General features: G+C 52.5%; 1 protein-coding gene across 2 annotated transcripts in view; it reads right to left on the reverse strand.

The window, feature by feature from the left end:
• The window catches only part of dchs1a (dachsous cadherin-related 1a), a 126,466-nt gene that overhangs the window by 26,501 nt on the left and 73,751 nt on the right, over positions 1-26,214 (reverse strand). For both annotated transcript variants that reach the window (XM_064302144.1, XM_064302143.1), the window contains exons 3-6: positions 5,504-5,692; positions 3,568-3,799; positions 2,899-3,135; positions 1,494-2,528 (exon numbers count right to left, since the gene is read on the reverse strand). In XM_064302144.1, the coding sequence (XP_064158214.1) occupies positions 1,494-2,528; positions 2,899-3,135; positions 3,568-3,799; positions 5,504-5,692 (1,693 nt within the window). The remainder of the gene's footprint in view (positions 1-1,493; positions 2,529-2,898; positions 3,136-3,567; positions 3,800-5,503; positions 5,693-26,214) is intronic.

The raw sequence follows: 26,214 nt of genomic DNA on the forward strand, positions 1-26,214 counted from the left end.
CAGCGTGGGCCTGTACGCACTGGAAGAACCCGATTACTGACCAGCGTGGGCCTGTACGCACTGTAAGAACCCGATTACTGACCAGCGTGGGCCTATACGCACTGTAAGAACCCGATTACTGACCAGCGTGGGCCTATACGCACTGTAAGAACCCGATTACTGACCAGCGTGGGCCTATACGCACTGTAAGAACCCGATTACTGACCAGCGTGGGCCTGTACGCACTGTCAGAACCCGATTACTGACCAGCGTGGGCCTGTACGCACTGTAAGAACCCGATTACTGACCAGCGTGGGCCTATACGCACTGTAAGAACCCGATTACTGACCAGCGTGGGCCTATACGCACTGTAAGAACCCGATTACTGACCAGCGTGGGCCTGTACGCACTGGAAGAACCCGATTACTGACCAGCGTGGGCCTGTACGCACTGTAAGAACCCGATTACTGACCAGCGTGGGCCTATACGCGCTGTAAGAACCCGATTACTGACCAGCGTGGGCCTGTACGCGCTGTAAGAACCCGATTACTGACCAGCGTGGGCCTGTACGCGCTGTAAGAACCCGATTACTGACCAGCGTGGGCCTGTACGCGCTGTAAGAACCCGATTACTGACCAGCGTGGGCCTGTACGCACTGTAAGAACCCGATTACTGACCAGCGTGGGCCTGTACGCACTGTAAGAACCCGATTACTGACCAGCGTGGGCCTGTACGCACTGTAAGAACCTGATTACTGACCAGTGTGGGCCTGTACGCACTGTAAGAACCCGATTACTGACCAGCGTGGGCCTGTACGCACTGTAAGAACCCGATTACTGACCAGCGTGGGCCTGTACGCACTGTCAGAACCCGGCCCCCACACGGCTCGTTTACTGACCAGCATGAGCCTGTACGCGCTGTCAGACACAGCTGAATGCCCCCCAACAATGCTGCCCCAACACCCGCGCTCTGGGGAAGTGTGTGGCCTGATGGCCGGGGGCCAGAGTTAAATGAGGCTCGTCCACTCCATCTGCCCAGCCAGGAGAGAGAGAGAGACAGGGGAGAGAAAGAGAGAGGAGGGGGAGAGAGGGAGAGAGACCGTGAGACTGGAGAGAGAGGAGGAGAGAGAATGAGAGAGAAAGGCAGAAGAGCGGAGCGGGTAAGAGAGTGAGAGGCGGGGGAGAGAGAGAGAGACGGGAGAGAGAGAGACACAGGGGAGAGGGAGAGGCGGGAGAGAGAGAGAGAGAGTGAGAGGCGGGGGAGAGAGAGAGGAGAGGGAGAAAGAGAGTGGCAGGAGAGAGACAGATGCAGGGCAGAGGGAGAGGTGGGAGAGAGAGAGAGAGGGGCAGGAGAGAGAGATACGCAGGGGAGAGAGAGGTGGGAGAGAGAGAGAGGGAGAGAGAGGTGGGAGAGAGAGAGAGGTAGGGGAGAGAGAGACACAGGAGAGAGGGAGAGGTGGGAGAGAGAGAGACGCAGGGGAGAGGGAGGGAGAGAGAGGTAGGCCTGCAGCTCACCCGTCTGAGAGTTGATCTGGAAGGTTCTGTCGGGGTGCAGGAGGCGGTAGGAGAGGCGGCCGTTGAGGCCGGCGTCCCGGTCGCTGGCGGACACCCTGCCGAACCCCGTCCCCGGCGGCAGGTTCTCCCGCACCGCCAGGAAGGCGCGGTCCTGCGAGAGGCGGGGCGCGTTGTCGTTCACGTCCGTCACCGACACCCTGACGGTGGCGCTGCCGGTCCGCTTGAGCGGCCCCGCCCCCGCCGTCACCAGCACCGTCAGCAGGTACATGTCCTTGGCCTCGCGGTCCAGCGCGCTCCTCACGAACAGCCAGCCGCTGTCCGCGGCGACGCCGAACCCCGCCGCGTCCCCGTCCGGCCGCAGGTGGTACTCCAGCGGGCCCGAGGGCGCGGCCCCGCCCCCGCCGGCCTCGCGGCTCAGCGCCCTCACCTGGAGGAAGCGGGTATTGAGGGGCGTGTCCTCCCGCAGCTCCACCCTGTAGGTGAGCGCGTCGAAGACGGGGCCCTGCTGGTCCTCCGCCTGCACGTGCACCACCAGCGTGAAGGTGGCGCTGAGCTGGGGCGCGCCGCCGTCCCGCGCCGTCACCAGCAGGTCGTAGCGCGGGGCCGCCTCGTACGAGAGCGCGCCCACCAGCCGCACCTCCCCGCTGGCCCGGTCCACGGCGAAGGGGCGTCGCCCGGCGCCGTCCGGCAGCAGGTCGAAGCTCAGCCGCCCGTTGGCGCCCGAGTCCCGGTCCTCGGCCCGGACCCGGTACACCACCGCGCCCAGCGCCGTGGCCTCGGCCAGCAGCAGCGACTCGGAGGAGGAGGGCAGGAAGGCGGGCGCGTTGTCGTTGACGTCGGCCACGGTCACTCGGACCCGCGCCATGCCGAAGGCCGGGGGCGAGCCGGACCGCGCCTGCACCTCCAGCTCCAGGGCGGGGCGCGCCTCGTGGTCCAGCGGCAGGCCGGTCCGCAGGGCGCCCGTTTCGGGGTCCACCGTGAAGTAGCCGTCCGGGTCGCCCGAGTAGATGGCGTAGGTGATGTCCTTAGAGGCCCCTGCCAAAAAAACAGACACCCCTGAGTTAGCCACGCCCACCCAGTCCGGGATTGGGCCATTTTTCAATTTGCCCTTATACTCTGACAGAAAGCCCTGGGTATCCAGATCCAATGCTCATTTGATGAATGATCCCTAAAGGAGGTGTGTGTCGTGGCTCGCTGCCCATTCGTACAGCCGCCGTGCCAAGGCTCACACGAAGCCTTCCGGCACTTTCTGCCACAGAAACGTGTACTAAAGTGGCACAGCGTGCGCCTGTGTGACCTGGGGGCTCCTACCGCTGTGGCACACTAACGTGCATAACTAACGCTAGGGGGGGGGACGTGGGTCGCCTGGCAACAGCCGAGGTCCCACGGCGACAGCCAAACCCACCGCTCCTGCTGGCGGCCCGCACCACGCCCACTTCGGTTCCGCGCAGGACGTCCTCGGACACGGTGAAGAAGTACTGCGCCTGCTCGAACACAGGGGGCGCCACCGAGCCGGCCACCACGCTGATGTTGACCCTGGCGTTGGCCGGAGCCGCCAGCCCGCCCCCGTCCTGGGCGGCGATCACCAGCGGGATGATGGAGTTCGCCTTCCCGTGGAGAGAGCGGGACAGAGAGACCACGCCTGCAGGGACACGTGCAAACAGCTCAGCAGCCAATCAGACAGCACTTCCAGCCAAATCAGCCAATCAGACGGCAGGATCAGCTACATCAGCTGATCAGACAGCACGTTCAGCCACATCAGCCAATCAGGCGGCCTGATCAGCTACATCAGCCGATCGGACAGCATGATCAGCTACATCAGCCAATCAGACAGCATGTTCAATCATGTCAGCGAATCAGAAAGCACATTCAGCCACATCGGCACATTTGGCCATATCTGTCAATCAGACAGAACAAGCAGTATACCTGATAGAAACAGGCTTTTTATACTGTTTTATACCCCTTATTGAGAAATTATCCACTAACAATGGACATTGTAAAAATGAATTAGTATTTTTTGCATATGCTGCTTGGCATTGCGACTGTGTTGACTATCTTGGCCGGTCCTACCCACCTGTGTCTTTGTTCAGCGTGAAGTAGGAGGAGCCGCTCCCCGGAACGACGCGATACGTCACCCTGCCGTTCTTCCCCACGTCGGGGTCGTAGGCCGTCACCCTGACGACGGAGGTGCCCGGCGGGCTCTGGGCGTTGAGGCTGACGGCGTAGTGCAGCGGGTAGAAGCTGGGCGCGTTGTCGTTGATGTCCTGCAGGTAGACCTTCACGTAGGCCACGGAGTTCAGGCCGCCCTGAGGGGGGGGGGGGAGGCGCAGTCGATTAATAACACCTGCGGAAAAAACCCCGGGACGGTCCCACAGAGGTAGCGTACGGTGCCGTTCATAATCAGGGCAAAAAATGGGTGCCCGCTTTTGTAGAAGGTCACTGATGTACACAAAATGCACATGGCAAACCCATCCGTGGCATGGACTGAACCGGTCGAGGACCTATTTGAGGAGGGGTGGGGATGGGAGTGTAATCGGGTGGGGGGGGGGTTTATCGCACCACTGCGCTCCTGATGCTCTTAGCTTCACTGGCTGCTCATTTGGCCAGAGTACCCACGAGCCCCCTGTGCATGTCCAAAAGCAATGAGCGTGAATGGGAGGTAGCTGGAGGGAAGCAAGTGGCCCAGAGCTCCTTCTAATGAAGTCCCACTGCCTGACGCTCTCGGCTGCTTTAACACCACCCCAGCCACTTCCTGGCCTTTTTTTAGCCTGCTCTTTACCATGGTGCTCACGCAGACAGAGACGGAGCACAGGATGCAGAATCTGGCTTTTCCTTGGTTATTTACCCTAATGAGATGCTGGTGCTCTGTGTGTGTGCTGGCTGCTCAGTGGCACTGTGGTGCTCCCACAGCCAGGGAAGCACAGTGTTTCAAATGCGTGGATTTTAAACGTGTTTGCATGCGTGTTTTTCATAAGCAATACGGGTTTCTCCCGTATTTTTTTCCCCCATTTTTTTATTGTATGTTTCGTACTTCTGTGCTACAGGTTTTGGTGTTTCTGCTAAAGGTGTGTGATATGGTGAGGTTTGGTGCAGGCTGTGGTTTATCCCCTAAAGGTGTGTGATACCGTGGGGTTCGGTGCAGGTTGTGGTTTATCCCCCTGCAGATGTGTAATATGGTGGGGTTTGGTGCAGGGTGTGGTTTATCTTCCTGCAGATGTGTAATATGGTGGGGTTTGGTGCAGGGTGTGGTTTATCTTCCTGCAGATATGTGATATGGTGAGGTGTGGTGCAGGCTGTGGTTTATCCCCCTACAGGTGTGTGATACAGTGGGGTTCGGTGCAGGTTGTGGTGTTTCCCTAAAGGTGTGTGATATGGTGGGGTTTGGTGCAGGTTGTGGTGTTTCTCGTGTGTGTGTGTGTGTGTGATACGGTGGGGTTTGGTGCAGGTTGTGGTGTTTCTTGTGTGTGTGTGTGTGTGTGATACGGTGGAGTTTGATGCAGGGTGTGGTGTTTCTTGTGTGTGTGTGTGTGTGTGTGTGATATGGTGGGGTTTGGCGCAGGTTGTGGTGTTTCTTGTGTGTGTGTGATATGGTGGGGTTCGGTGCAGGTTGTGGTGTTTCTCGTGTGTGTGTGTGTGATATGGTGGGCTTTGGCGCAGGTTGTGGTGTTTCTCGTGTGTGTGTGTGTGATACGGTGGGGTTCGGTGCAGGTTGTGGTGTTTCTCGTGTGTGTGTGTGTGTGACATGGTGGGGTTTGGCGCAGGTTGTGGTGTTTCTCGTGTGTGTGTGTGTGTGTGTGTGTGTGATACGGTGGGGTTCGGTGCAGGTTGTGGTGTTTCTCGTGTGTGTGTGTGTGTGTGTGTGTGTGTGTGTGTGATACGGTGGGGTTCGGCGCAGGTTGTGGTGTTTCTGTGTGTGTGTGTGTGTGTGTGTGTGTGTGTGTGTGTGTGTGTGTGTGTGTGTGTGTGTGTGATACGGTGGGGTTCGGTGCAGGTTTCGGCCCCCGGCTCACCCCGTCCACGGCCGTGACGGTGAAGTCGTAGCTGGCGGCGCCCTGTTCTCGGTCCAGCGCCGCGGACGTGCAGATCCGGCCCGTCTCCCTGCCGACGGTGAACTGGGAGGGCGGGGCGCCGCCCACGCCCGAGCCCATGGAGTAGCTCACGCTGCCGAAGGAGCCGCCGTCCGCGTCGGTCGCCGTCACCTGCAGAGAACCACACACAGGAAGGGGCGGGGTCAGGCGCACGCCGCGTCACTTCCTGTGGAGAGAAGGCAGTAGCAGCGCACGGTGTTTTTGCGTGACTTCTAGTTTTAAAACGTTAACCGAAACCTGACGTATTTCTCTGAAGATCGTCCCAGCATGACATAACGTAATGCATCGTGCGATCGATTATGTAACACCGAGACCGGTCCACCATTAATCAAGTAAACAAGACTGCGTGTCTCTGCCGGACTGCAGCTCAAGTTGCACTCTTTGGGATGATGGCTTGGGGAACACAACCCTCAAGAGCACATGCGTACACTCACGCACTTACACACACACGCACGCGCACACCACACACACACAGACACATGCACACACACACACACTGCACACACACACACACACACACAAACACACCGTGCACACACACATAAAACAAGCACACTGTGCACACACACACACACCAGGAGCATTAGGAAAGTCCTCGCCCCTCTTCTGGGGCTGCTGGTCTGTGAAACGGTGCCAGCACACAGGCCCATCTGGTCCCGCTTGGAAGGCAGCGGTGCTGGGGCGGGGAGGCGAGGGGTTGGGGGGGATGAGGGGGGGCTGGATTGCTTTCACAGACCCCGCCGCTCCTACAAGGCCTGGCCGGCCGCCAGGTCGGGGTGGAGGGCGGGGCGGGGGGGCGGCGGGGCGGGACTGATGCGTCTCTGCGTGCGCGGTGGTGACAGGAGCGGCTGGATCACGGCGGGACTCGGCTGCGCGGCTCGGCGCCGGGCGGCTCACGCACCATACGGCACACGGCAGCGTGGCGGCGGATCTGCCTTTGATGTGCAGCGGGCCGTGGAGCATGCTGGGATAGCACGGGCAGCGGAGCGGGCTCCATTACCGCCGCGGCTCCCAAGGCGACGCAGTGCAAACAAGCCAATCAGATCGGCCCACTGGGTACTGGGCGGGATAAGTGTTTGCAAGTGTTGCCCCTTCCCTGGAGCTGGATGGGAGATTACAGCTTGGCATCTCTCTCTCTCTCACTCTCTCTGACTAGTACAATCTAAAGAGAAGCACTTTATCTGGTCTAAATTGTACAGAAGCAGGAAGTATACAGCAAACACGCACAGAACACAGGAACTGCCCACACCATAGGTTGTGCTATCCACGTGCCAAGTGCCATAAAAAAGTACAATAAGTACATAAATGAATAGATGCAAACAAACAGAGGAAGCCACCCAAAGCACTGCAGCTGTCAGCAGGTAGCTGTGCACCTGTGGTCACGCGTGATTCGTTAAGATGGAGGCCCTGATGCAGAGCTGGGGCTCGTCCAGTAGAGATCAGAGCACAGTGAGGAAGTGATCGAAATCAAACCGGGGCAGAAAGACAGATTCGGGCAGGAGGGGGTCAGCACAGCACGGAACGCGCACTGCCCGGAACATTCCACCGCCAAAACGAGAGCCCCCAAAAGCTTACCCAAAGATGCTTCCTGATCCAGCGAGGGTAGGGGGCCGGGCACTTTATTAATAAACAGGGCTTCTTTTCTCTTGCCTTGCGTGACAAAATCTGGAGCCAAGCAGCGGCCGGAGAGAAAGAAAGAGGCGGAGGAGAGCTTGCGGTAACGGGCCGTTGGGTTGGGTGGGGGTGGGGGTGGGTGGGGGTGGGGGGTTGAGGGACGTCCAGAGATCTGCTTTGAGAATAAATGCGTTTTTCCATGAAGTCCTGGAGCGTGTAAAGAGAGCAGCGTGGGGGGGACGAACAGCAGCTCCTGTGGGGTTGTCGTGCGCACTTGCAAACGAGCGGTGCCCCCCACCCCACACCGACCCCCCCGATCGCATTCTTAGAAAAATTTCCTCTCTTGTGACAGACCCTGAATGCAGCCCCTATTCAAATCCTTTCCATTTTAGCTAAAAAAAAAAGAGCCTTTATTTTCTCAGGCATGCCGCTTTCGTAAAAAACTTTGGCTCGCTGACAGTGCCTGCATTAAATATTTATGACATGAAAGCTACAGAATGTAGCAGGAACAATCTAGCACCTGGAAGTGGCAAGGGAAGGAGAGAAAGAGACCTGTAACTGAGAATGGATGGATTCCAGTTCTTTTTCAGTTTTTTCTTTTTTTGTTCCCTCATTTTTCATTCCCAAACATGCTTAAATACAAAGAAACAAGGGAGACTATCAAACTATTTATTTTTTTGCCAAGGAACACTTCTTGTAATGGCGCTGGTAGTACAGATGAAAGAAACTTCTGGGAAAAGCGAACTCAGGTTGAATCTCTCCGGAGAGATCGACAGCCAGACCCCGGGGAAGGGGTGGAGGAAAAGTGACCCTCTGCTGGAGAGGTAGAGGAGAGTAAAGATGGGGGGATTGAGAGATTTGGGGAGGTATGCACGCGGGAGAAACGGAGGGCGGTGAGGGTTTTCGGGGCGGGTTCAAGTTAAGTTCAGCGCGGGCTCGTCTCTTTTATTGCCCTGTGCTGAGCCGACGCTGAGCGGCGAAGCTTCAGGATACCCGGTCAAGGACGCCGGGCCGTTATCTGCGATGGCATCGCCCTCCCCGCAAAAAAAACAAAAAACCAAACCAAAAACCTCTCTGTATCTCATCAACTGAGCTTAAGGTCCCATCATACACATGGACACATGCGCGCACAGCCACACACACACACACACACACACACACGCGCGCGCACACACACACACACACACACACACTCACACTCACACGCGCGCACACACACACACACACACACACTCACACGTGCACACACACACACACACACACACTCACACGCGCACACACACACACACACACACACACACACACACACACACTCTAGCATTCAGCTAACCTTGTCTCCGCTGAACCCTAACCACCCTCGTGTCTCTGTCACTTGCGGTAAATCTGGACCCTGAGCTTCCCTGCAATCACGCTGTGCGCGCTTTGAGTCAGTGAGGGGCATGAGAACGCAGCCGGAATAAACGTTAGAAAAGTTAAAATGTGGAGCTTTGTGACTGCTTAGAAAAAAACACAACAGAGAAAACTCTAAACCCAAAACATAAATTATAAAAAAATGACAGAAGCTTGGTCTCTCCCTGTTTCAATTTTCTGTGACTCTGTAAACCATCTGTCTCTCTCTCTCTCTCCATCTCTTCCTCATTCTCACCCTCTGTTTCTCTCCGTCTGTCTCTTTCCTTCTCTCTCTCTCTCTCTGTCTTTGGACTACTGAACCGACACCGCTTCCAAACCAGCAAGCAGTCTCAACTCAGCTCTCCTGGCCTCCTTTTCTAAAATGGCTGATTCTCACGGTCGGGTTCTTCCTTCTCTCCCCGCTGCAGGAGACTCTGGCCTTTGAAGATGGGGAGGTCGGTTTGGGGCGAGGGGGGGGGGGGGCCTGGCCGAGCCCCCGCAGCTGTCGGAGAGGACTCAAACCTCCCACGTCACACGGCTGCCCGTGGATTTCGGTCGGCGCCTGGTGCAGTCGCCATTAATGCGGCGGTGGTTCTCCGCGGCGCGGCCGGGCAGGCCTCTCCCGCCCCGAGCACGCGGGGGCTCTCCCGTGCGCCCGCAGAGGGGAAGGAAGGACAGCGCCTGGTTTTGGAGGATGCTCGCACGGCAGGGCCCAGCCGCTGAGGTAATTTTCTAAATTACATCTTGGAGGACGCAGGGCCGGGGTGGAAACGTCTCAGAAAGCTCAGCGCCGGCCATTAAACCCGTAATGAAGATGTGCGTTTAACGCTGCCTCTTACACGACTCCTTCACCTTCTACTTAAGAAAATCCTAAATACAGTGCAGGAAACGGCCAAGCCGGCCCCTCAAGGCCAGAACGGCAGCGGTGCGGCACCCTGTGGCTTCCTGTTTTGGCAACAAGCAGATTATCTTTTTTCTTTTTTCTTTTTACGTTACTGTAATAAAATCGGTGTTTGGAAAGGAAGCTGTGAGGGAATACAAGATCGGCTCTACAGTGTGAACTCAGAAAGCGCTCAGGTCAGTGCAGAATTAGTGTATGCACTGAACTTTAAACTCTAACCTTTGTGACCCCCTGACCTTAAATCAGTTCAACTTGCCGACAGTATGTTACATTACTCCATGAGCTGGATTAAGCTGCTGCCCCAGTTCACTCAGGAATGCCTCAGAGGCCCGTAGAGTACAGGAGAAAAAGACCTGCTCCACAGCAAACAGCAACGTGACGTGTTGAAAGCGATCCTGCCACACGTGGGCTCCTGAGAGAGTCACATCGCCCGAGAGAGACGGCCCCCACTCCCTGTAGCCTCTACAGCCCCTCCCTCTTTCTGCTAACCGTCATATCATTCCCCCATGTAATTCTTTCCATTTAAAAATTAATTTTACAAAAATGGCGAGAAAATTAGAACCATCGCTCGCGGCGAGCGGCCCGCCGCTCTCCAGCAGACTGAGGCATGATGGGAACTCTCCTATCTGGGGGCACGCTGTCACCCCGCTATGACTTGGAGAGAGCCTTCTACACAAGTCCCTCTTTTTTTGCCGTTCCGACGAGATCTTTTGCCGAAGATTTACAAGAAAAAAAGATCAGACTCCACTTTTACGTGCCACCCTTGAGCTCTAATGTGCAGGAAGCTTCACAAAGACCTTGAGGCTTCTGGCCTGGCCGGAGGTCTTGTGCTGTTGAGCCCAAGCCATCGCTTAACCACACTTCACTGGAGCCTATTTATAGAAACTCATTTCCAATATGACGAACGGCCACGCTCGAACAGAGCGTCGACCACCCTAATCCGCCTGTCCCGAAGAAGCAGTGCTTTGTGGGTAAGAGCACACGCCTGTCTCTGACCCCGGCTCCACTGTCATTAGGCTGTGGCTGGGTTTGTAAGAGGCCCTGTGAGGGGAGGAAAGTGAGAGATTCTGGCTCTGTTACATCCCCGTTTGTCCCCCTTGGGGGGGGGATGGGGGATTTTGGGGGGGGTAATGACAACGGGCCAAAAACCTGAACTGGCCGCGGTGACAGACGGTAGAGCAGCCTTCCTCAGACACGCCGCGTTTTGATCGAAATGTTCAGTCAAATAAACACGTCTTCAGAAGCCCGAAGCGAAACCGCCCAATCAGGGAGAGCCTCCTCGGCCAAACAAAACGAAGCGCAGATGACAGGGTTGTGCATGCAAGAGTACACCGAGCCATCCAATCAGAGCGCGCTTTGGCCAGACTCCATGCACATGTACGCACACATGCACACACAGGCACGAGCACACATATACACACACCCACATACTGTATACACACCCACACACGTACACGTACAGACACACACACACGTACACACACGTACATGCGAACACTCACAGACACACACACACACACACGCGTGCCCGCACACACACACACTGAAGTGACACAAAGGGAGTGTTACCACACGGCACGTGCAGCAGCCACCATGCCCTGGGGCCCCCCCACAAACCCCAACACCCCCCCACCTCAGTCTGCTGTTTTCCATCAAGAGAGCTTCCCCAAAAAAACACAAGCAAACAAGCACACCACAGCTAAACACACAGCAGTGGCCTAGGTCAAAAAAACGGGGTCCAACCAAAACATAATAACCCCACAAAAAAAAATTAAAATAAATAAAAAATAAAATGAAATAAATAAATAAAAATACTGTCTTAGCAAAAAAGTATTTCAGAGTGTGCAATTTCCCAGTTGACCACCGCACATTTAGCGTTTGGGCAGAGCTGTGTGCAGCCGAGCGCTGTGCAGACGTGTGTGGCAGAGAGCGGTCTGGAACCGTTTCTCGCCGCGGACGTTGGACAGAAACTTCGCTGGGGAGGAGAGGGGTGGGGGGGAGGGGGGTTGGCTGGGGGCTTTGCACAAAGAAGACCCTGTTTGTTACGGAGAGCCACGAGGCTGCCTTTCCAACCACAGAAACGGGAAGGTTGCTGAGGATTTGCAAGCCTCGCTGAATTTATTATTTTTTAATAAAAATGACAAAGAACCCACGGGTGAAAACCTCGCATGCTACCCCTTTCCACTCACCACATCACTTGTACCTTTTTTATCGGGTACCCCGTTTTATTTTGAGAACTACAAAACTACCTCTCCAGTAAATATACGATCTCCGTGTATTTAAAAGTGGTTTCTTCTTCTATTTTCTTTAGACTAGAGGGCCAGCTCGAGCATTTCTCCCTCATTGCGATGCGCTGCAGATACGTGTGATAAGTGACTTGATCCTGAGCGTCCTCCAAGGTGACTCCTCTTCCTAATAGAAGAATATATCAATGCACAGGCACTGCGGCTCCCTGCTTTCATACGTCTGCAGTTTATAGATTCCGCTGCCTTCCTGTGTAGGGCCTCATCTCCAACTGACTTTGAGAGATCACTCTTATCGAGAGAGAGAGAGAGAGAGAGGGAGAAAGGGGGAGAGTGAGAGACAGAGAGGGAAAGGGGAGTGTGAGAGAGAGAGAGCAGAGATTAGAGTGTGAGACAGGGAGATATTGGAGATAGGTAGAGAAAGAGAGAGGCATAAGGAGAGAGAGAGCGAGAGAAACAGCCATCGGGAGAGAGATTGAAGAGAGTGAAAGAGAGGAGACAGAATGAGAGAGCAGATCAGAATGAAAAAGACGGATAAAGGAAATAGGTAGAGAGGGAAAGCGAGGGAGAAAGAGAGAGATAACAGCCTGCGCTATATCGGGATTGAGATTCTCTGCTCCGCAGGACAGACGTCAGAGAGCGGCCTCCCACTGCTCTGCACCCTCTGTGCCTCTCGCTGAGTTTGCAGACAGAGCAGCAGGTGTCCCCGGCACCTCTCCGAGCGCTGCTCGTTTTCGGGCCGTCGGCGGCCCTCGTCTCCTCCGAGGCGCCCCCCTGCTGCCGCCCCCTGCGGGACACGCGGCCTGCTGGCCTGACATTCTGCCCCTACCACACCTTCCCAGAGCACCCTCCCGTTTTTTAAATATTTGAGTAGCATTCGCTTCCGTAGGGGACTGATGAATGTGTATGCATTACATAGCACCCGGCAGCGGCTCCTGCCGTCCGTGTTGGGGAGCGCTCAAAGTGTGGGGATGAAAGCGTGGACTCCGGAGCGGAATCCCAGCTGTGATTGGGCTGCCACGCTGGGGTTCCTGGGAAGGGTGGGTAAGGGGTGGGGCGGGGCGGTACGGAATGGGAAAACCAGACCAGGGTCCCCCCCTCTCCCGGTTCAGAGGAGCGGCCTTCTTTGTGCCGTGTTTAGGGGCGTTTAGTAAGTGACGGCGCGCTCCTATTGGCTGAGGCCAGCGGGGAGTTGCGGCCGGGGCGTGGCAGTTTCAGAGCTGGGTCTAAGGGAGCGATGTGGTCGATCGATTAAACACACAATCCAGCAGGTTAATCCCTCAAACACCCCTGAGTCATGCTGTACTCTGTCGGGCTGAAGAGATAAACATTGTTTTTTCTTTTCTTTTTTCTTTTTTTTTTTTGCTTCACCCTCAACCAAGGCCACTCAATGCCTGCTTATTACAAGGGTCTTAAAAACTCTTCAGCACTCGCCGAATCTCTGCCTCGTCCAATATCTCTGCTCTCCCCTCTATTTGAAACGGCCGCCCGTACCTTTAGACTCTGTCAGGAGAGAGGAGGGCCAGCAAGCGCTCTCCTCATAAGCGTGAGCCAGCCGAAAGGCTAATTTAATATCGTCTCAGGGATTCCTGAGCCAGTAATGTGCTGGGATGGCTGTGCGTTACTTAGAGGCCCAGCAGAAACAATGCAATTAAGCACAGTCTCAGCAAGTACCGGCGAGATTTCCGCTGGCTTTCTGTGAGAACTGCAAAGTGGCGGATGGTAGCGCTCGCCTCGTATGAATCCCCTTCAATTAAGACGACTGCAAACATTTACGGATCTCATCCTTTGAGCTTAGCGTATAGTGAGTTAACTCAACGCCGTAGAAACGCTGGCTGTGAACACGGTGTTCCTGCTCTGCCTCAGCGTACCTGCTCTGGGAGAGCCTGCTGTGTGATACAGGGATGTCCGCCCTTAAACAGGGATCTTAAAATAAGGCACTGTCCCCTCGAGACTCATCCGTTCCTTTTACAGGAGTCCTGCTGGATAATTGTTCCCTTTAAGCAACTCCGCTCCCCGCTACATAGTTCTTTTTTTTTTTTTGGTTTTCAAAATTTCACCCACCGACGGCAGCCGAAGAGGCGTCGGCCCGATCGAAGGCCGCGCAGTTTCTGGCGGCCCCAGATTTACGGTCGGTCCCCTCGCGCGCTTCCCTTGAGGAGCGTTCCCACGCGGGACATCGCTCAGGCGTTATTACGGATCTGCAGAGCGCTCCTCCCCGTCCAGATGCAGCGCAGCGACAAATCATCGAACGCGGCGCTCCCCCATTTCTGTAAAACATCACGCGCCCGTCAAGAGGGGTGACCGCCTGGCGCCTTTCTGTTTCAGCGGACGAACGCGCGGAGATGCATTACATTACATTACAGGCGTTTAGCAGACGCTCTTATCCAGAGCGACTTACACAAGTTCTACGTAGCATTTTACATTGCATCCATTTTGTACAGCTGGATATATACTGAAGCGATGCAGGTTGAGTACCTTGCTCAAGGGTACAATGGCAGTGTCCTGCCCGGGAATCGAACCTGCGACCTTTAGGTTACAAGCCCAGCTCCTTACCCGTTACACCACGCTGCCGCCCTGGTTTGAGAGAGAGAGAGAGAGCCTTTGAGGTGCAGGCCAGCGCGCCGTTAGCAGCTGCGGTCCTGAGAGCGGGAGAGGCATTCCAACTGCTCCCGTAGCGCCGGGCGCCAGTCCAGCCGTTCACACGGCAACGGGCCGCGCGGCTGTCTCTAACACGGCAACGGGCCGCGCGGCGCGTCTGCTGGCCGGCGGGAGTCCGAGCGCTCGGCCAACTGGTCCCCCAGCCCCTCTGACACCCACACACCGGGAAACACTGCTGCGCTGGAGAGAGGGGAGCGTGTGTGTGTGTGTGTGTGCTTGTGTTTGTGTGTGTGTGTGTGTGCGTGTGTGTGCCTCTGTGTGTGTGTGTGTGTGTGTGTGTGAGTGTGTGTGCGTGTGCCTGTGCCTGTGTGTGTGTGTGTGTGTGCGAGTGTGAGTGCGTGTGTGTGCGCGCCTGTGTGCCTGTGTGTGTGTGTGAGTGTGTGTGTGTGTGCGTGTGTGTATGTGTGCATGTGTGTGTGTGTGTGTGTGTGAGTGTGTGTGCGGTCGTGTGTGTGTGGTGTGTGTGCGGTGTGAGTGCGGGTGTGCGCGCTGTGGCTGTGTGTGTGTGTGCGTGTGCGTGAATGCGTGTGTTTGTTGTCTGTGTGTGTGAGTGTGTGTGCTTTGATTCCTAGTCAAGCTGGTGCTTGATTCACGTGTGTGTGTGCTTGTGTTGGTTTGGTGTGTGATCTTGTATATACGTTGGTTGTTGTGCTTGTGCTACGTTGGTGCACTGTTGTGTATGTGAATGTTGCGTGCTGGTGCTGAGTGTGGACAAGGCAGGGGGTGCTGTGTGCGTGAATGTGTTTTGATTTAATTCTACATTTGCTGCTTTTTCCCAGCAAGCCACTGAAATCAGTTTGTCTAAAGGTCTTAAACTATCACTCATCAACTTGTGCTTCACTGAAAACGTTGACAGCAGTCCTCGTAAGCAATCACGACTGCATGTCCCCAACACTGGGGCAGTGTAGGTTATGACATCACTCTTATTACCATTCCACAGTAGAACTTCAACAGAGTGCGTCTAAGAAACGTTTCCCCCAGAACACTGGGACAGTGTAGGTTATGACATCACTCTTATTACCATTCCACAGTAGAACTTCAGCAGAGCGCATCTAAGAAAACTTTCCCCCCAGAAGCCTTACGATTTAGTCAGGCTGCCCCCGACTCTGCTACGATTCCCACCATCCCTCCATGAATAGTTTATTGGAAGAGGCGAGGGGGAAAAAAACAGAACCAGGCCTTTAAAAGCAGGGGTGTAGAGTGCAGGGCCATTAAATCCATGCCCAATTACAGATCAACTGCCTTAGATTGAACAGTATATTCAACCTAATCAGCCTGAAGATTCCAGAGGCAGACAGGAACTGCACTGGGGAGTCTCGTAAATGTTGATTCGATGCAAAAAAAAAAAAAAAAATCCATCCCCTAGAAATACGCAACAACTTTGGTAGCTGCATATCGACAGGCCTCTTTATTTCAGCGTTATTTTCCCTCTTATGCAAATGGAAAACAATCGATGGATGTGGCCTTTAATCTCCTACAGAGCTTTTTACAAGGCTGAGAGGCAGTTCGCTCAGCACAGTAAAAGGCCCAAACGTCTGGGCTCAAGGCCAGTGAATATCATAAAAAAGGCGGCACTGACACCAAGGATGGAGAGTTAAGGACAGTCTTAATAGTCTTGGCTTTCCCTCCCTCTCTCCCTCCCTCCCTCCCTCCCTCCATTTCTCTCTCCCTCCCTCCTCGCTGTTCCCCAATGATGCAATCGCCCGTCTTTCATCTGGTCTTAGCAGCTGGGCCTGATTAAGGCACCGGCCCATTTGAGGAGTGAGAGAGAGAGAGAGAGAGAGAGAGAGAGAGAGAGGAGAGAGGGAGAGAGAGAGAGAGAGAGGGAGAGAGAGAGAGAGAGCTGAAGACCTGGGAAAGCCAATGGGCAGAGGAGACCCCAGCGCGGAGAGAGAGCCGGGAATGTTCCAGAAATGAGCCGTATTTATGTGCAGAACTAAATTAAAGGTCCTGACCGTTTTGCTTCTATAAAATGTACAGATCAAACCCACAAACACATGCGCACATGCAGGCATACGACTGCATAGAATCACACGCACGCACATGCACGCATGCAACTGCATAGAATCACACGCACACACATGCACGCACATGCAGGCATACGACTGCATAGAATCACACGCACGCACATGCACGCATGCAACTGCATAGAATCACACGCACACACATGCACGCACATGCAGGCATACGACTGCATAGAATCACACGCACGCACATGCCCGCATGCAACTGCATAGAATCACACGCACACACATGCACGCACATGCAGGCATACGACTGCATAGAATCACACGCACGCACATGCACGCATAGGACTACATAGAATCACACGCACGCACATGCATGCATACGACTGCATAGAATAACACGCACGCACATGCACGCATGCGACTGCATAGAATCACGTATGCGCGCACGCACAGATACATGCAGAGCAGATGACTATGCACACAAGCACACGTGCACACCTTTATGAGGGCTAATAGTAGACCATACTGCAGTAATGCAGAAACAAGGAGCAAAGTGGCTAGTCCGTTGGATTTTTATCTTAAAAACAAACGATGGAAGTGCCGTGGAATTCATAGGTGGTCGTTTCGAGTGTGCGAACAACCGTACACACCGAACAGTGACCGCGACTGAAACTAACAGGGCACTGACTGACTCAAAAAAGCCCGCCTTTATCCACAGAGCAGCCCTCCGAGCCGCTCGTTAATTAGCACAGGAACAGAACGCTCTAGGTATTAGATTTGCGGCTCTCGCTTATGATGTCATTCGGAGGGACGAAGAAAGCTACAGTTTATAATTTAGACCCAAGAGCGGTGCGGCTTAGGAGGGGGGGGTCCTCGGAATGACCTCACGGGCGAATTCTCCGCTGACCCCAATTGCAGTTGGACGCGGACCGGAGGGGCCAGGCTTTAACCTGCGAGGGCCCTGCCAAGGAGCACAGCAGGGGCACCACAGACGAAATTCCTCCCGCAAGATTTCAGGGAAATTTTTACTCTGGTCAGAAAAATAAATACGGCAGAGAAGCTCGCTGGTATGCGCCAGCCGCCCGCAGAATATTAACTCCTCCGTGACCCCGAGCCTCAGGACATTTTAGTTGCTGACATTTGACCGTTGTCAGTTTTCTCTTTTTGTCTGTTTTATTTATTTATTTGAAACCGAGTTGAATACATCTTAGTTTTTTTTTCTTTCTTTTCTTTCCCCCAAAGCTTCTCACTACTTCAGCCAGTCGGGGAGGGAAGAAAAAAAAGAACGTTCAGAGAAAATGAGGGGTTGTAGAGCGCGTTTGCGTTTGAGCTGGAGTCGTTTCGCATAGCAGACCCGACTGAAGCGCAGATGTGGACGCTGGGATTATGAAAGGAGTAAAGGAGCCTGTAGTCTGGCCGGGTATAATATTTCCATGGGCTGTAAATTGTCAGTTATTATATAGCTCAGGCCGTCTCACATGTGGTCCGTATTACTAATCTCAACATTTATCTCTCAGGAGTCGCTTTGCAGAAGGGGCTGATAGTGCAGATTTTCCAAAAAAAAGAAGCATCTGTAAGTGCTAGAAAATAACGGCTTTTAAACAGAGAGAGCACTGAGACATAAACAAAACAGACTCATTGATCCTCGTCTTTCCAGAAATTTATGAGTACAAATGCTATTATCCTGCTTTTATTTGACACGTATAGACTTATTTGAGGGTTTATTTGGTGTTATTTCAAAAAGATTACATTTTAAGACGCAGATAAAATAGCGATAGTTGCTGGAATGAATGTGTACTATGACGTGTGCAAACTGAGGACAGGAGGAATTGTGATTGCAGTGATTAAGATGATAATGACCCCATTGGATTTTGATTATATATTGAAATGAAAAGCAGGCCTAATCCATTCCTCCCCCCCCTCATGTGCGAGGGCTCGATCCACAGGCCCATCTGCAGCCCTTTCCAAGGCCAGGCCCTGAGAGTGAGGAGAGCTTGAGTGACAGCTGGCCTAATGCAAGATGGAGTCGTTTCTAATGCGCAGACCTGTTGAATATTTATCATGGTTTTTAATCAGCGAGCTTCCAGTCCACGCCCTTCAGTCAGCACAGCGCTGGGAGCAGCAGGGGGCGGAGGTGGAGATGGGGGGGGGATGGTGGGGGATGATTTCAGGATCCCAGCGGGACATGCTAATGGGGCGTCAGGTTAGATGGGGGGGTAGGTGAGTGGGAGGGGGGTGCCACTGCAGAGCTGGGGTCCTGGGCGCAGGGCTAATGCGACCCATGCGGCATGCGGGAGCGCAGTGCAGTGCAGTGCTGCAGCCGCATGCAGTCGCTGTGGGAGAGCGGGGGCCCACCACTGTATGCTGCGTGCACAAACACCCCGCAGACACGCATTCAGACCCTCCCCCATCCCATCCACCCCCCGACCCCAGCCCCGGCCCCTATTCATCCAGGATGGCGCCCTTGTTGTTTTTGTCTCTTAGAGGCTGGGTTCTGAGGAGCCTCTGTCACAGATGAGACATCCTGCAGTCTCCCAACAACCTCAGCAGACTCATTACTCACTACTGCCACTGCTGATGAGTGGCAGCCAAAGAGTATTACACTTGCAGTATATGTTGATGAATTTTTTTTTTTTTTGGGGGGGTTAATAGGTTCAAACCATGTTGTTGAGAAACTGTCTCATTCCTTGGATAAGCAGTCTAAATAACATCCACATGGCTTCAAGTTAATGGCACTACGGTGGCTTTTCTGTAGACAAGTCCTTTGACATCTATTTAGTATACACTAAACTTGTATTTGTTTCTCTGAGATGACATTTGGCTTTGGCATCATGAAAACACGCAAACAAACACATGCACGCACACGCACACACACACACACACACAGACACACACACGCACACACACGCAGGCTGCAATCGTGTCCCCTAATGGCCACTTTGCAGCCAATGAATTTGACATCACTGACAGAGAGAGGGTTAAAGACGTGGAGTTGACACAGTAGATGAGGTCATCAGTATTTCCAGATTTTCAGTGTATCAAATGGAGGGGGGCGGAGGGTGGGTTTTGGAGGGTGCAGGAGCCAACTTTGTGGTGTGCACTGGGGTCTCTGGATGGCCCTATTTCACACTGAGGCAGGAGGGTGCAGCCCCACAGAGTCTGGGCCTCTGAACCCTCCAGACCACAGCAGTCACATGACCCCCCCCCCCTTGTTTTAATAAGGCCAGGAAGTGGGAACAGAGTCTAAAACTCTGTTTCAGTTTCCAAACGCTGTCTGACGACAGCCAAAAAACCTCCTTTTTCATATTTTTCTTCTCCTTCCTCCTTTTTATGAGAGAGAGATATATGTTAGCCAGCGGGACGTGTCTGCTGCAAATCACACACTTCCTTTGTAATCCCACTTTCTGGCAACGGAAAACTATAATTAAGCCTGACAGTGACAGGATGGAGGATGGCGGATGATAGTCTTTGGCGTGTGCTGAGAGACACAACAGTGAGAACTGCTCCTTTTACACCAGAGAGGGTGGGAGGAAGAGATGATAACCAGACAGGATACAGGCGATCCTAATTCATCCATACTCCCTGACCCTAATTCATCCATACTCTCTGGCCCTAATTCATTCATTCTCTCTGGCCCTAATTCATTCATTCTCTCTGACCCTAATTCATCCATACTCTCTGGCCCTAATTCATTCATACTCCCTGGCCCTAATTCATTCATTCTCTCTGACCCTAATTCATCCATACTCTCTGCCTCACCTAATTCATCATTCATACTCTCTGACCCTAATTATCATACCTCTACCTAATTTTCATCTCTCTGACCCTAATTCATCAATACTCTCTGCCTCTAATTCATCCAAACACTCTCATCCTAATTCATCCATACTCTCCTGCCCTAATTCATCCATACACTCTCAGCCTAATTTGTCCATACTCTCTGAACCTAATTCATCCATACTCTCTGGCCCTAATTCATCCATACTCTCTGACCCTAATTCATCCATACTCTCTCATCCTAATTCACCCATACTCTCCTGCCCTAATTCATCCATACTCTCTCATCCTAATTCATCCATACTCTCAGTAAGAGCTGGTTCTGCATTCTAACATATGAAATAAAGTAGGCCCACACATTAAATATTTTAGTGGTGATTGCAAAAAAAGAAGACACATCAGCACAGAACATAATTTTTTTTTTAAACGAAGATGAACTGAATGCATCACGTTTTAACAATGTCACCCCAGAACATTTGTCTTTGTGAGTTTGCGGGGGTCTGGCACTGTCAAAAAAAATCTCCATACCCCCTTGTGCTTTCAAGCTCTGGGTGTTTGGTTATTGTTCTCAATTTGTATTTCATATTCAATGGAGAAATATCTGAGGAAAGAAGAATGCAAAGACACCCAAGAGCCCCCCACCCATCCTTGGCTGTTGGTGCTGTGCTTGCAGGTTTGCCAGAATGTGTTTGTGTATGTGTGTGCCTGTGTGTGTGTGTGTCGTGGTGTGTGCTCGTGTGGTATGTGTGTGGGTTTGGTGTTGGTGTGTGTGCGTGGTGTGTATGTGTGTGGTATGTGTGGTGTGTGTGTGTGTGTGTGTGTGTGTGTGTTTTCTTTTCGCAAAAAATGAACACTGGGTAAAAATGGCCAGATTGGCCACTGTGGCCTTTGCATCACATTCCACTCGTTGCCTGTCTCCAAATGATCGATGAGAGAGGCGTGTGAGGGGAAGTACACCAAATAATTACCCAGCATCCTCTTGACATAGTCTGCTCTGATCCCTGAAGATAGGGGTGGGCACTGCTGGAGGAGCACTGCTGTGTATGAAGGTTTTTGTTTACTTCAGTTACCCCCACACAACTGGCTAATTAGCTACGCACACCACTGCTGGTTTAACTGTAGATTAGACCGGAGTGAAACATTTCTGACAGGGACTGTTATTTAAAATACTTTAACTCTTTAGCCTCCAGAATTCCTGCACGTTACTGGCAATCAGAGAATATATACAGCAAAATGAAAAAGATTTCACATGACTGTACACTTCAGTTAGTAGCATGCTTCACTGCAGCCAATCTGCGAGATTGTTTTCAAACAGTTTTTTTTTTTTTTAAAGACATGTTGCCATGGTAAGCCTCGCTGGCAGCAGCGTCCGTGTTTCCTTTGTCTTTTTTTAAACGGCCATTTTGATTTATAATGACAGTGTAGACGCCTAGCGCACCGTTTTTTTCCCCCTGCCCAGCCGCAGTCTTATTTTCACAATAGCAGCACACGGTCACGGTCTCTAAAGTGCGTGGACAGACGGCCCCCGGCATGGCGTGTGCCAGTGGTCTGGCCGAAATGGGGCGGGGCAGGGGGGTCGTCCCGGTCCAAGTGCCCCGAAACCGCACGGCAAGCGGGTGAACGAATAACTGCATGCCAGCATCAGCGCGGGCTAGGACCAGCCAGCAGGGCGACACAGATTGGCGGTAACCGATAGTCCAGACGGGACGCTTCGCGGGATATGTCGCAGTGTTAAAAAAAAAAAAAAAAACCCACCCTGCTCAGTCATTAAATATGGATTAAGCCCGCAGAGACCGGGCTGTGGTGAGGGGACATGATCGATGCAGCCGATAGCGGCCATACATCACGTCAGAGGCCGCCAGCGCAGCGAGGGCTCATCTGACTGGCTGATGATGACGTTCGGTGATAAAGAGCCCTCTGACTGAAAGGTGTACCCCTCTGACTGAAAGGTGTACCCCTCCGCCCGTTACCTGGCCCATTTGCAGACTGATGCTGGAGCGTAGAGAGCAAAATAAACAAGATTTCTGTCAAACAGCGGAGTATAAATAGCCAACACGATATTTAGACGCCGGAAGCCTTGGGCTAAACACTAAGTGGAACTAAACACAAGCCGTTGCAACACAGCGAGGGGGAAAATCAGCACGGTAACTATGTCAAGTGGCGACGTACACTGTGAATCTTTAAAAAAATTAAGGAACCGTGTTTACCTGACATATAACCACAACACTCAGGAGACCTCGCTTACGGACTGCAGCGCTAAAGCTAAAGCTAAAGCTAGCCCACGGCTCAGGCCCGCTCCGGCCCGCCGTCTCTCATCCTTGCGTCGCCAGTCCTGTTCTCTGAAGAGCGCGGAAAGAAAAAAAACGGCGCTCCAGCCCGTAAACATTTCCCTACGCGGCTCAACTCGGGGCCCCTCTGAGGCTGCTGTCCCTGATTACCCCCCCACACCCCCCACACCCCCCACGCCCCCCGAAAAACTAAACAGTGTTGAGTCTAAAAGGCCCCCTAGCTTTACTGTAGCACCCCCCACCCCCTCAAATGTAATCACTTCCAGTGAGGGGGAACTCAGTCACGTCACTATGTTTTAGCTGCCTGACGACAGGGGCCCTGTGACACTCCAGAGGGGAGGTCACAGCACCCCGGCCCCGGCATAAACACGGCCTGACACGACCCAGTAAACACCGAAAAACAAACTGCGCCTCCTCTCCCCAGACACGCGGCGCGCCCTGCGCGGTCCGGTCCGGGGCGGGGCGGGGCGGGGCGGGCGTCCCACCAGGGGGGCCAGCGCCTATCCCTCAGCCTGTCCCAGAGGAGGTCCCTCCTTCCCAAGTTCACGCTGGGGTCAAACGCATAAAAACATATTCGGCCGACGTAGACCGTTCCAAAGTGCTGAGCGTCTGTTTGGATGTACGTCTCCAGTTTCACGGGCGAATGTAATCATACATAAACAGGCACTTATCCCACACACAAACACACACACGCACACACGTACACACAAACGCACACACGCACACTGGCAAGCATAAAAATGTCCCAAATTGAACACTCAGCCATCCTCGACCAAATGGCTTTTGTTTCAGATTTATTTAAGACTGCGAATGGCCACAAGAGTTGTAAGAGAACAGTGATAACGTTCAGCTCCATTATTTGCCTCATTAAGACTTAAGTAGAAATAAGCAAATGTCTGCCAGTGGAGGTAAAGCGAGAATGTGTTCATGCCAGCCGGAATTCGCTGTTGCTACAACGTAACACAAAACTTAATATTATTAATAGAAATCACTGCATATATTCCACCCCAGTAATCTCAATTATTGCTGTCCTTTCCTCCTTAGCAGAGAATGATCAGCTACCAACCGTAAAGTTTAATAGTGATGTTAGTGGACTTGCTGGTTGTTATTTTCCTGTAAGAAATGGTCCTTTCCTTTTGAACAAGCTAGAGACATTTCTCTGAGGGCTTGTTTTTGTGGGTTTCGATGTCGTGTGTTATGGTTCCTGTTCAGCTCCCTCTCTGCTATAAATATTTATGTGTAAAAAGGCATTTTCTTTAAAACATAAACCCGGCGATCCGTCACTTGACGTGACTCATTTGAAACATATTTGTCTGCGTCTTGGTTTGTTTACGAAGCAGCCAGTTAGCTCCTAATGTGGCTCCACTGGGCAGAAGCGGTTAAAGTGGGTGCAAGGATAACAACAACATCTCCTGTTTCGTTGTCTCATGACCTTTCTACAACAAAACAGGTATGCTGATAGATCACTTTGACTTTTGATGCTTTGAGCTATATATCTAGACAGCAGACATTCAATCGTGGCACACAGAAAAATGCGATCATACAAGTGAACTCCTAGCAAACGGCAACTGGGACGTTTGGCTGCGTTCGAGTACAGACCTGGGAGCGGGAGATGGCAGTTAGAAATGGCAGACATGGTAAGCTGAGAACAACTGAACAAGCCGAAATTACTCAAGGAGAACGTTCTACATTCTGATTCTAATATAACAGCCATCTCCACTATCCAACGAAGACAGACTCAGTGATATAAGCGGAACTATTAATGCCCTCCCTTCCATTTCCCACAAGCCTGTAAGTCAAAACCTCAAAGGACAGTTATTTAGTTTTACATGTTGGCTGTTGCTCTTGGTCTCTATACAAGAAGCAGATTCTGATTGTGATCTTAAAAGCTTCTTTTTTTATGGCAAAGTAAAAGCTTCACAGAGTATTCTTCAGGTAGTCCGGCTTCCTTAATGGTGATCTGCAGATGCATGGAAGTCTTTTACTCATAGGAAAGGTCACTGTGCTTGGATTTCAAAATGGCTGCCATTAATTCTCCTTGTTCTCATTACCCATTTTATCACATTCGATTCCACAGTTAAAATAATTGTGATGGTGCGATCTAATTGAGCAAATAAACAAGGTTGTCATTACCCTGCAAGTTTACAGCAGGCAATTATTTATAGCCAAAAAGCAGCTTCACAATTATTTCTTCTTCTGCAACCATTAAATGATACCTCCCATGCCCTTAATTATCTCAGTATCTTATTAGATACTTCTATTCAGTACTACTTTCTCCCTTTATTGTCTGATAACTTGTGGGAGTAAGACTGTGAGCTCTCCAGTGGTTCAATGTTAATCTCAGAAACGGCAAGTCTTCTTAAATGTGATCTGGGAAATGTCTCTTTCTATTTATTTGACGCTACAAGCTGAATTCGAAGATAGAATACACTGCAACTTAACCTATGGAGAAGATTTCAAATGCACTCGGCCACGCAAGCACTCACACACACACACACACACACACACATACAAATGCAATTTGGTAAAACTAAACCTAAACACTTTTCCATTGGTGTTCTCAAGCTTGCTTTTCTACAACAGTGTCTCAGATCATATGTGGTAGACAAGATTACATCATGGGAATAAAGTCTTTTCCCCCCCCCCATGATTAATGAGTCCTGGATCTCTTTTGGTGTGGGTTTAGCCAAGAGAGTTTTTCCCCAAAGTCTTACAAGGAGCCAGAATCACTGGATCTCCATCTTGGTTTTTTTCCCCCTCTCGTCCCCCAGCGGTTCAGTCCAGTCCAGCAGCGAGTGTTCTGCTTGGGCGATCCACGTGCGTGGGGACAGAACTTACCCGTCAGAGATTAAGGGATAACAGATGGGCATCTTCAGACACACACACAGTCATTCGTCTCCTGTCCCTTCCACCAACACAGGGGCGTTTCCCGCCTCAAACCGTCCCCACTGACAGACTGATACTCAGACTCTGTGTTTCCATGGCAACCCAACAACAGAATAAAGGATTTGTGGTTATTTTCTCCTAGGAACCAGGACAGGCTTTGAGAATAGGTGAAAAGCTATGGTCTGTTTAAATTAATAATAACTTTCGTGTTGGGCGGGGGGGGGGGGGGGAAATTGACCACCATTCCATGAACACTGCTTACGCTGTTTACGAGCTGGCTCCCAGAGAACCAATCACAGGACACACTACAGATCACATGACTTGTCAACCAGGCACACTTCAGGTCACCTCTGTTGTTCTGTTACACAGAGGACACTAGAGTTGCTTTCCACACGAGCACCTGAGGCTAACCACACTCTTTTACCCTCTACAAGGCAGCTATGATGATGCAAAGCAGAGCAGAACTACTAGAGAGGAGTCCCTCACACAGAGTCCCTAACACAGAGCACCTCACACAGGCCACCAAACACAGAGCAGTATGGGCAGCTCTCGCGGATCTGGGCGTGGCCCCATATCCCTTTCGGTTAGGAACAAAGACGCGCTAATCTGCTCACTTGAAAAGGCCTGCCTAGCATGTGAGGTCTGGGGGGGCCAAAGGTCAACTAAACGTCCAGCTGCCCCCTTCGCCGACCCCTGACCCCAGCCGCCATCCGTCTTTCCTTTTATCCCTGACCCAGGCTTCCACGCGTTCGCCCGCTGGTGGGGGACCCCCTGTCCTCAGATCGGCGATGCGTGACCGACGCCCCACAGCCCGCCGGAGGAGGAGGAGAGGGAGGAGGAGGAGGAGAGGGAATGCTGAGAAGGACCTGCTCTTTGTCCGTTTCCTGTGAGTGAACGCGCCTGG

The sequence above is a fragment of the Anguilla rostrata genome, chromosome 12 (assembly GCF_018555375.3).
Source record: "Anguilla rostrata isolate EN2019 chromosome 12, ASM1855537v3, whole genome shotgun sequence".
Classification (NCBI taxonomy): Eukaryota; Metazoa; Chordata; class Actinopteri; order Anguilliformes; family Anguillidae; genus Anguilla; species Anguilla rostrata.